Source organism: Callorhinus ursinus, unplaced genomic scaffold (assembly GCF_003265705.2).
Source record: "Callorhinus ursinus isolate GAN/ISIS: 27379988/994484 unplaced genomic scaffold, GSC_fseal_2.0 scaffold44, whole genome shotgun sequence".
Classification (NCBI taxonomy): Eukaryota; Metazoa; Chordata; class Mammalia; order Carnivora; family Otariidae; genus Callorhinus; species Callorhinus ursinus.
Window position 1 is genome coordinate 4,835,952 of NW_027397106.1, and position 10,997 is coordinate 4,846,948.

At 59.4% G+C, this 10,997-nt stretch overlaps 1 protein-coding gene across 1 annotated transcript; it reads right to left on the bottom strand.

Moving 5' to 3' along the window:
* Positions 1-6,733: 6,733 nt before the first annotated feature.
* Positions 6,734-10,997, bottom strand: LOC112832570 (aquaporin-5). Its single transcript, XM_025883310.2, has 4 exons — positions 9,980-10,997; positions 8,770-8,934; positions 8,290-8,373; positions 6,734-7,464 (listed from the first exon to the last, which is right to left on the bottom strand). The coding sequence occupies exons 1-4, from the start codon at positions 10,742-10,744 to the stop codon at positions 7,279-7,281; spliced, it is 1,200 nt and encodes a 399-aa protein (XP_025739095.2). The 5' UTR covers positions 10,745-10,997; the 3' UTR covers positions 6,734-7,278.

Consider the following 10,997-nt stretch of genomic DNA (forward strand, 5'->3'; position numbering starts at 1 on the left):
CCTGGGACCTCTGATCTCGGCTGTCTCCGGGGGTCTCTTGTCTCTGGCCTGCTCCTCTCCTTCGCTGCTGACCCAGGGGCCTGCTGGTCAGACTGGCAGGAGCAGGCTGACAGGCTTGTGTGCGTCTGGGGGGGTGGGAGGCGTGAGGCCTGTATGAGGGCTGGTGCTCCCCTGCTTGCTCCGCCCGGAGCACAGCTGGGACAGGGGGCAGCCCCTGGGCGCTGAGCTGGAACCCAAGCTGGTTCCCAAGCCCGACAGCCCTAACGTTGCTGCGGGCAGAGGCCCAGCCTGAGCGTAGCAGGTGCAGGCGTAGTGGTGGGCGTGGGCTTCCAGCTTAGATGCAGTGAGCTCCTCAGATCCCCAAGTCCAAGGCCTGCTTCCAAGGGTCCCATGCATTCCCAGAGGCTCCTATTCCCCTGGCCCCCTCTGCCTGCAGGCTCTGCCTCCAAATGGGCTCACGCTATTCGATGCCCCATAAACCCAGATGTGAAATGAAGCTCTTTCCTCCATTCCCACCTAAATCCCTATTCACAGAAAGCAGATGTGAACAGAGTCAAATTTTCTAAGGACCTGGGTCTGTGTGGGTGCAGGGGGGACAGAGGGAGGAGGGGCTTATTCCACAGCTGATCAGATGACACACACGGCAGTGGAGAATTTCCCCTGTGAGCTGGGAATTTCCACTGGCTTGTCCTTGCCCCGTCCTGTCTCCCCTGCCTGCCCCCTCCCTCACAACCCTCTCCCCTCCACACCCCGCTCTCCTCCTTCTCAGGGGCCGGAACAATTCCTCTCAAGTCTCACACAGGGCAGCCGAGCCATTTTTGTGACAATGCCAGCCCTGAGGTCACCCAGGCCCTAGGCTCTGCCCTTTTAACCCCAGCAGCATATCGAGATATTTTCCCAAACAAAGGGATTTCCTCCCTAAGAAGAATCTGTGGAGCTGTTGAAGTAAGTCTTCACTCTTCACCACATGGGGGGGGGGGGGCCCTGACCTCACCCCTGGCCATAACTTCCTGCTCAGTGGGTATGCCCTGGTTGTCTTCAGGCTCCTCAAATGCAACCTGTCTCAAAATGAGATCCTCATCTCTCTCTGTGCCCCCCACCCCCCATGCACTCTTCCTGTTTTCTCCAGCTCAGTTGGTAGCACCTGGGAAGCATCCTTGAACCCTCTCTCCCTTCTGCCCCCAACCAATAAAGGCATCAAGTCTGGCTGATTTGGAATCCTAAATATTTCTTGACTGTGCCCTCTTCTTGCCACCCTGCTGCCCTGTGGCCTTGAATGAGTCTCTCTGTCTGCTTCCTCACTCAGCTCCAATCAATTATCCACACTGCAGCCTGAGAGATCTTTCTAAAATGCAAATCTGATCCTGCTGCTCCTTTGCTAAAATCCCTTCAAAGTGTCCTCATGCCAGGCCTACAAGGTCCTCGGGGATCCTGCTCCTCCTACCTCACCTCTCTCCCCACTCCTTGCTTTGTCCTGTGGCCTCACCAAATGACCGGTGGTTCTGCAACACGTTATGCTGGTCACTCCTTGGAGAACGCTCTGTCCTCTCCTTGGATAGCCTTTCCCACGTCTTTTTCTTGGGTAACTCCTAACTCATCCCTAAGGCTCAGCTTCAGGGTCATCTCCTCCTTTGCTGGGTGATGACCCCTCCGTGTGCTCCCACCCCATCTGGGCACTTCTGTACACTTCAGTCACCACAGAGTGCTGTCATGGTGATAATGTGTCTCCTTAATGGGCAGTGAGCCCCTCGGGGGGCCGGAACCAAATTTTGCTCATCCCTACATCTAGTGTCTTGCACAGGGATTGGCCATAGTTGGTGCTTGATAAATATATTTTTTAAAGATTTTATTTATTTGACAGAGACAGCGCACATGCAGGGGGCGCGGCAGGCAGAGGGAGAGGGAGAAGCAGGCTCCCCGCTGAGCAAAAAGCCTGTATGGGGCTCAATCCCAGGACCCTGGGATCATAACCTGAGCCAAAGGCAGACGCTTAACCTACTGAGCCACCCGGGTGCCTCGTGCTCAATAAATACTTATTGATGAAAGAATGAATGAATAAAAGCTGCTTGACCTCCTGGAGGCAGGTGACTTTCATATCTACTTCATTCCAGCCAGCCTTATACCCATCCCACCTAGGTCTGAGCTCTCTGAAATCTTCAAGTGGAATAGCCCAGCTCTGGTTACAGGCTCTGTCCATGCACCCTCTTCCATTCCCTTTCCTGGCCTCACCCTCCCCTCCCCCAGCCAGATCCCCTGGCATCAGTGCCTCCCCTGTCCTGCACGCCCACCCCTTTTCTCCACCCCGGCCCCTGCATGTCTCCGTTCCTTTCTCCTCCACCGCCCTCTGGCCCCATCCGGATCTGCGCCACTGAGCGCCGCTAGAACAACTCGCCCAGCATGCAGGCTTCTGCCACGAAGAGTCCACGGTCTCTGGCTTCAGCGGGGGTCACGGCTCTGCTCAGCCATCCTTACACCGTCCTCAGTCAGCTCTCTCTCTCCCCATTCTTCTAAGGCCGACTTCCAACCTTGTCCATGCTCTCCAAGTGCCCTACTCCAGCTTTCTTCCAGCAGCTCAGCTTGCCCCCTGTCCTACCTAGAAAGAGAAACTAGCAGGTAAGACTTCTTCCCACCCTTCTTCCCCAGGCACAAACTCACCTGCTGCTGCTCCATGCCCTCACCAGCTTCCCTCTGGCCCTGAAGAAGAGGCAGCCCTTCTCCTGTCCAGTCAGGGGCCCCTCCTTGTGCTCCTGGCTCCTCCCTTTGAGTGACTGGGATCCTCTCTGGGCTGGTCCCAGTCTCATCTGGGGTTTTTCACTTCTCCCTCTCAAGGCCGAGACTTGATAATGGGGCCTGGGTAATCCCAGAGTAGTGGAGAGACCGCGGGTTTGAGGAAGCCTTTCCTCTTTGTCTCTCTTTCAAGACTTTGCTCAGGTCCAGTTCCTCTATGAAGGCCGCCCTGATTCTCCTCTCCAGCCAGTGGCTACTTCTGGCTTTGACCTCCTCAGGGCCTCCCCTGTTCCAGTGGAGACCCATGCTTGCCTGGTCTCAAAGAGGCTTTCAATAAATGCTCGAGGAATGAAGGAATGTGGTCACGGGGGCAAGTGTGGGTGACCCTCCTCCCTGGCATGGTGGGCTGTCCCAGGGAACCTCAGGGCATCTCTCTCCTTCCCTTCCTGCAGACAGGGCCGCAGAGGGCTTCCCTACACCCTACCTAGCCTTGGTGAGGTGCACCTGTACGCCAAGCACCCAGCCCCACTAATGCCTAGCTGTTGAGGGCCTTTGATAAGGCCGTACAGGCGAAAGCGTTCACATATCCCCATGTATACTGCACCCCTGACCAGTGGGTAACTTCTGTGAGCTCAGTTTCCCCACTTATAAATGGAGATAATCCTCGTTGCCCCATGTGTCATTCGGGGTAAATGTGCTGATACCTAGGAGAGGGTCTCTGAGCCAGGAAAATTTTGGTTGTTCGGATCGCCCTCCCTCACCCCTCCGGGGAGACAGGTGTGAGGACTGCGGTGGGGTGGGAAGGGTCCTGGTTGCCATGGCAGCTCCCAGACAAGCAGCTCCCAGGGCCCCTGCTCTGGGCCCTGGAGGCTGAGAGAATCAAGGGCAGCCGGAGCCCTGGTGTCCAGCTGGTCTAGAGCAGCGCCTCCTGGGGCCCCGTCTGGCCAGGCACAAGGTCGGTCAGCCCCTGAGGCCAGGTGGGCACGGGCCAGGGCTTTGCTTCAGCTCCAGCCAGCACCTCCCCGGACCCTGCCAGTCCTGGGCTCTACTGCGAAGCTCTCAGGTCCCTCATGCTCAGAGGCCCTTTGCCAAGGTCCCATGCCCAGCTGCCTACAGCTGCCTGTCGGTGGCCGTGGGCTTTTAACCCCCTAGAGGCCGGTCCAGCTGCGGTGGCGGCTATCTCCTCGGGGAGTGGGGTGTGTAGGTGTGCGCACAAGGGGCAATAGGGGCTCTGACTGAGGTCCTCTCAGCTCGGGGATCAGCGGGGGAGCAAAAGGGAGTGGAAGGAGGGAGGTACTGGGAGAGCGGAGGAGGGAGAAGGAAAGCACGGCAGAAAGGGGAAGGATTCAAGGTGGCTTCCCTCGCATCATCTCACCAATCCTCCAGAACTGTGGAAGCCTCGTCCACACCTGACAGAGGAAGCTGAGGCTCCGGAGGGGCTTCGAGAGCTCACCCACCCCTCAACCCCTCCTCCCATCCCCCTAGACACCTGCCGCCGATTTCTACCTTTACCCCTAGCCCTCCTCCATCTCCCCATCGTGTTCCCATGTCCACCTTCCTACCAGGTGAAAACCAGCAGGCCCTGGGCAGAGGGGGAGGGGAGGAGTAGGAAACCTCCCAGAGGAGAATCAAGGCTTTTCCCGGCTTCCATTTCCAGGTGGAGCAGAGGCTCAGGGGGTGACTGAGCACGTGTGTACTTGGGTGTGACACACAGAGCCAGGTTTCCAGGTCTGGTCCCCAGCAGCCCTGTGAGAGAATGGGGGAGGGTTGATGTGGCTCCTCACACACACACACGCACACACACACACGCACAAACGCACGCACACCCCCCCACCCCGAGTGAGCAGCTTATGCCCAGCAGACACAGCCCCGTGAGTACAACTGAAGGTCAGCGTAGATGTGCAGGGCTACTGTGTGCGTGTTCATGTGTGCGCAGGCCTCTGTGGGCTCCGGACCCGAGCCGCCTCCAAGTTCACACATCAAGGAACACAGCGCCCCCTGCTGGCCAAACCACCCGCCTCTGCATCTTGAGGGCCCAAAGCCCTATGGGGACCTGCACCCTCTGGCCAGGCCAGGCCTGTAACTCCCTCGAATTGGGTGCCCCACCCATCCCTGAGGGTCTGTCTCCCATAGGCCCACCGTTCACCACGTTATGCTCCCCTTCGGACCCATCAAAAAAGGAACGCAGGTCGCTGGGCTGGAGGGAGAGGCCAGCCTCCCAGTCATGTCTGAGCCTGTACCTGAGTCCTGTGGGGGCGAGAGGGATAGGGGTCCTCTCTCTTCTGCATCCTCTCCCGGATAGTGGGCTGGGGGTAGCTGCTTCCTGGTGGCCTAGGGGACCCAGGCCTGAGGGACGCCCCGTACCCCTGCGTGGCTAGGGCCCAGACCCAGGATTTGTGTTAGAGGAAGCCCAGCAGCTGCGGATTCAGTGGACGAGGTCCCCCCCTGCTGGTCGGAGCTGGGACTTGCGGTCTGGCTCGAGGGTAGGGGCCCGGGTGGATGAGGGCAGGCGAGGGACTACTCCTTTAAGGGGGCCCTGTGAGGTACACACACACACCTCTCATTCACCAATACTAGGCTCGAGTTTGAAGGAGGGCTAGGAAGTCTGGCCCTCCTCACCCACGGTCTCTGGGATTGACGCTGGCCGGCCAGGCTCTATGGCTTCTCAGTCCCTCTCCTGACCCTAATGGCCCCTCCTCTTCAGAGGCAAAGCTGTAAGACCACAGGAGAGGTTCCCATTCCGGAGAAGCAGGAACTCAGGTTCAAACACTCTCAGGAGAGCAGTGCCCAGAACTGGAGTGTGGCTGGGGTCCCAGATGTGTATGTGCTGCGTTCTTTTCACACTAGTTTATTGAGCACTCACTGAGGTGCCGGCCCTGTTTTCCTTCTGTCCCCTGTCTCACTTTATGTTCCCAACAACCCATGAGGTGGGTACAAGTATCCCCATTTTATAGATGAGGGCTCCTTGCTCAGCGGGGAGTCAGCTTCTCCCTCTGCCCCTCCCCCTGCTCTTGCTCATGTGTGCGCTCTCTCTCTCTCTTAAATCTTGCAAAAAACAAAACAAAACAACACAAAACCACAACTCAGAGAACCTATGTTACCCAAAGTTGCAAAGTAGGATTTGAACTCCAAGCCAGACTCCTTAACTATGATGCAGGGCTGTGTCCTGAGCTGCTCTCCATTTTCCCTACAGAGAGCAGACTGGGCCCAGGTATCTCGCTCCCTTAATCTTAAACCATTCCCACAGCAACCCTGTGAGGGAAGCATTTTTGTCCTTGTTTCATAGCTTAAGAGACAGAGGCTCAGAGAGTTTAAGGTGGCTTCCTAAGGAGTGTCAGTGACAAGGGGACAAGGGCAGAGCAGAGCCACGGGCCCAGAGCTGTGGGACAGTGAGAAGAGAGGCCGGCAGAGGCAGGAGTGAGGAGACCCAGAGAAGGGTGGGGCCGGTTGTGGCTCCTGGGTATGTGTGGGGTGAGGCAGGGGGCTTCTGCCTCCCAGAGCAGACTCCCAACCTGGCACCTTTTTGGAACAGTGAGGTGCAGAGAGGGGAGTCCATGGCTGTGTCTCCTACCCGATGACAGCTCTGGCTGGTCACCTGCTTGGCATCTCAAGGGGCTGTCAGCTGATTCAATTCTCCTCCACCCTGCCTGGCACACCCTGGCACTGGGGCCAGGCCCTCCTCAAGTGGCAGAGACTTGACATAGCTGAGGTGGGAGGGGTGAGCAGGCGAGCGACTGGGTGAGGACCCTTCCTTTGCTCCCACGGCCTCCTCCTGACCTCTAGCTCTGTTTCTGTGTTTTGGTCTCCTCTCCCTTTCTCGTCCCGACCTCACCTCTCTGCCGCTCTAAGCCTTCCCTGGCCTCAGCTTCCCTGTCTTTCCACAGAGAACTGTGCAGACCATGGAGAGCATAAGGGATGACAAAGAGGAGACCGACTGTCCAGAGGGACAGAGACGATCAGTCAGAGTGTCCCAAGGAGAGGCTCTGGGGAGAGATGAGGCAGAACATGAACGTCAGTGGTTTATTGGTAAGCCCCTGCCCCAAACACCAGCAGCCCTACCCTGTGCATCCTCGAGCAGAAATAAATAAGGCAGCATTTAATGAACCAGTTTGTCTCCCTCCTTAGGCAATCTGGGGGGGCGGCAGCCTCTGCAGTCCTAGGGACCGGGACCCCTCTGGCTCTTAACGGGGGGCGAGCGGTGGGGGAAGATAGGGGCATACAGACTGCTGGTCCCCCCTTCCTAGCTTGGCCCCAGCGCAGCCTCTAAGCTTGGTGCTACTTGCGCAGTCTCTTGAGGTCTGACCTCATGGCAGCAGGCTGTCCTGTCCCAGAGAGACCCCTCCGCATCAGACACCAGCCCCTGGCCCCCACCCAAGAGTCCCATCATGGGTTACTGCTCCCATCCCTAACTGTGAAGCTGGGAGAGCCAGCACCTCCTCCCTAGCCCAGAGGACCCAGCTGTAGGGGAAGGAAGCTTTGCTGTCATACATATATATATTTTTTTGCCCCTGTGGTTCAGGGGCTGGGGGGCCGGCCCCTGCCTGGAACTGGTCAGCGGGCAGTCAGCTCCATGGTCTTCTTCCGCTCCTCCCGTTGCTCTTCCCAGTCCTCCTCAGGTTCGTATGTGCCCTTGATGATGGCCATGCGCTCGCTCAGGCTCAGGGAGTTGGGGAAGAGTAGGTAGAAGTAGAGGATGGCAGCCAGGATGGCCCCCACGATGGGCCCTACCCAGAACACCTGGCGGGGACATGGCAGCATCAGGGGGCTGAGTGTCAGACCTCAGAGACCAACAGCTTCCCCTCCAGAGGAGAGACCCGTAGACCATCAGAGGAGGCGGACCTACAGAGTTCCAGACCTCCAGAGGGAGAGATTTCCTCCTGCCCAAGGAAAAAATATACTGACACCCTATTCCTCAATGACCGGGACTTGGCCTACAGACGCTCAGATCTTCAAAGGAGACAGATCCCCAGAAGGACAGGGCCCCCCAGCCTCACCCTAAAGAGAGACAAATGACCCTTCGAAGGAAAAAGACATGTATATTCCCGGAGAGACAACAGAACTCCTCTCCCTCCCACATAGCGAATGAAACAGACCCTGGAGAGAGAGAACAGGAGGAGGCGACAGATAGACTGTCCAGAGGGACAGGCCCACAGGAAGGAAGACTCTCGACCTCCTCAACCGGAACAGATAAATAAGACATCAGAGAGGACAGACACACAGACACGTTGCCCTCCCCCCCACCCCCATTCCACCCCAGAAGGACAAAGTCCTCAGAGGTTTACACAGAGCAACAGGTCTCCTTCCCTTCTTTAGAGGTATAGATACAGGTAGTCCCCCCACCCCAGCCCAGCCCCAAACCAGGGTCCTCTGCCATTTAACTACCCTTGTCCTTGTTCTGGTTGCATCCCATCCCCTTCTATATCCCTTTCTCTCTCCAGCCACACCTCCCAGGGCCACCCCCAAGCTCTGGGCCCACAGCATCCAGACAGTCCCGGGGCTCTTGGCCAGGTTTCCAGGCCCTCATTGCCAGGGAGCCAGTGTAGGGCTCACCCAGGGACTCACCCACTGAGCAGAGCTGAGGCGATTCATAACCATGGCGGGGCCGAAAGAGCGGGCTGGGTTCATGGAGCAACCGGTGAAGTAGATCTGGACAGAGGGAGGGAGGTGGCGAGGGGGGGACATGCTTGTCCCAACTCCTAAAGGCCCAGTCTTTCCCACAGTCACCCAGAAGTTCAGGGGCTCAGCCAGGTCTCTGAATCAAGTCTCCCGGTTCCTAGGCTGGTGACCTCTCCCTCCATGGGTCCCCATGCACCCTTCTTCTCAAGTCCTGTGCTTGGGCTTGATTTCCCGCCTTCACCCCAACTCCCACTTACTGCCATATTCTCTCAGGCTAGAGAAGATTTCGGGGGATCCAGCCTGGGACAGGGTACAGCAACCCCACTCCAGGCCTTAACTCCTGGTTCAGAAGGGTGCTGCTCTAGGGCCCCATTATTTGCCCCGAGGGGCTTCCCACAACTCCAGCCAAGTGGCCTTATTGCTCACCCCCACGAGGTGGCCCAGTGTGACAGAAAGGCCAATGGACAGGGCCGGAGAGCCCACAGGACTGGTGCGGCGGGTGTCGGTGGAGGAGAAGATGCAGAGTGCTAGCTGGAAGGTCAGAATCAGCTCCACTACCACAGCCTGGCCCTGGCTTGTGTTGTTGTTGAGCTGCAAGGGGAGGGTGGGTTAGAACCCCTGCCTTCCAGCTCTATGGCCGGGGGCTTGGGGCCTCTGAGGACACTTAGAGCCATTGTACCTGGAGGCCAAGCCTTGCGCACATCAGGAAGGTCTTTTGCTGAAAAGACTGAAAAGACCTGAGAGTGTGCGCAAAGCTTGGAGCACAGGCCTGTGGCCAAGGAGCTGAGTGTGAGAGGAGCTTTTCCTGGACAAGGTCCTGTCAACGGTTCTGCCCAGTTCCCACCCCCACAAGCTGGCATTTACCCTCCCTCCTGTGGGCAGCTGCCCAGTTTGCCTACTGCACCCCCAGCCTGCCTCCCGCCTGTGTCTGACCCGCTGCCAGTGCCAACCTCAAACCCGTCTCTCCGGTGGGGCTGACTCACGGCTTGACAATGGCCGAGAAAATCCTCCTCTGTGTTTGATTAATGAACCCAGTTTGCATGGGACATGGGGACTGAATCTGGGACTGTGGGAGGGGGTGGGAGCAGGGAACCAGGAGCAGGAACCCATATTCAACAGACCCTACACACGGGCACCACATTAGGAGGTTCACACGCATGGTTTCTAAATGTAACCCCCTTGACACCTGCCATGGTAGGTTATGACCACCCCCACGGAATGGCTGAGAAAATGAGACCCAGAGGAGCAAGGGTCACCCAAAGCCAGGATTATGACCCATCTTTGGTGGTTCCATGAAACCACTCCAATGAGGAGCAGACAGGAGCAGGGACGGTCCCAAGAGGAAGGCAAAACTCAGGGCTGAGACAGGAGAAAGCCAGAAGTTTTGGGCAAGAAAGGAGGGACAGTAGGCACCAGGAGATAGACCAGGAAGCGCAGCAGGAGGGGAGAGGGCGGAGGAGGTGGGTATGAACCAGGGATGCTAGCAGGGGCACACCCCAGCCTGGAGATTCATCTTTCTGACCTTCCTGACTGCACTGGCCCATTCTGTGGCACCCGTCTTTGACATGGGGCCCGGGGATCTGGTCAGGAGCCCACTTCAAGGTCCCTATCCCACCCCAGCCCCGTGGGCACTCACCGCGTTCATGGCCAGATTGCCTCGGGCATTGAGCGGTGCCAGCCCATAGAGGATGCCCGCCCCAGCAATGGCGCCCACCAGCTGGGCCACCACGTAGAAGACAGCCCGGAGCAGGGAGATCTGGTTGCCCACCAGGAGGGCCAGCGTGATGGCGGGATTGATGTGGCCGCCGCTCACGGGCCCCAGGGCCTGGGCCAGGGTGCCTATGGCCAGGCCAAAGGCCAGCGAGATCTGCAGGATGCTGGGCAGCGCCGACGGCCACTTGAGGGCCGAGCCGAGGCCAAAGAAGACGAAGATGAGGGTGGCCAGGAACTCGGCAAACACGGCCTTGAGGAAGGCCACGGAGCACACCTCCTTCTTCATGGTGGCCGCGGGGGCCTGGCGGCGGCGGCGGCCGCGACGCGGGACGCCCGTCGGGGCGGCGGCGCAGGGGGCGGGGGGCTGGCTCCCGGGTGCGGCGCGCTCTGCGGCGCCCACTGTGTGGCTAGCGGCCTGGCGCGGGCCGTGCAGGGGTGCGCTATATAGAGGGCGGGCGCCCCGCGGGGGGGCGAGCGCGGGGGGGCAGTGGGCGGCTCCGGCGCCCGGGGCCCAGCGCAGCGCGCAGGGAGGGAATCTGGCGGCCAGCGCCGGCTCACAGCGGCCCCGGGGCCCGCGCGCCCCCGGCCCGGCGCCCGCCCCCCCGCCGGGGCAGCAGCGGACGCGCCCGGGCCACGTGACCCAGGCGGCGGCCGTGTAGGCCGGCCGGGCGGCTGGGGACCCGCGCATGGTGCGCCCCCGACGGCTCCCGCGCTCTCCTCCGCGCTGCTCGTCCCGGGCTCCCTGGGAGACTTCGCCGGGTCCGGCCTCGCCCGTCCTACCGTGCTCCGAGCGCCTACCTCCGCTGGCCCTCGATCTCCGTCCCTTGTCTTCCCCTTTTTTTCTCGGGCTCTGGGTCCAGCTCCTCCTTTTCCTCCTGCGACGCGGGCATCCTGACCCGGCCTCACCCCCCGGCAGGGCTGGAATGAGGCGATTCTCCGAG

What these genes read in the sequence shown, in the direction of transcription:
- LOC112832570 (XM_025883310.2), bottom strand. Translation starts at nt 10,744, where the DNA reads ATGCGCGGGTCCCCAGCCGCCCGGCCGGCCTACACGGCCGCCGCCTGG. An exon ending in CACTGGGCCACCTCGTGGGG is followed by an intron (nt 8,374 to 8,769) that starts GTGAGCAATAAG and finishes CCCTCTGTCCAG; the next exon opens with ATCTACTTCACCGGTTGCTC. An exon ending in GCCTCAGCTCTGCTCAGTGG is followed by an intron (nt 7,465 to 8,289) that starts GTGAGTCCCTGG and finishes TGTCCCCGCCAG; the next exon opens with GTGTTCTGGGTAGGGCCCAT.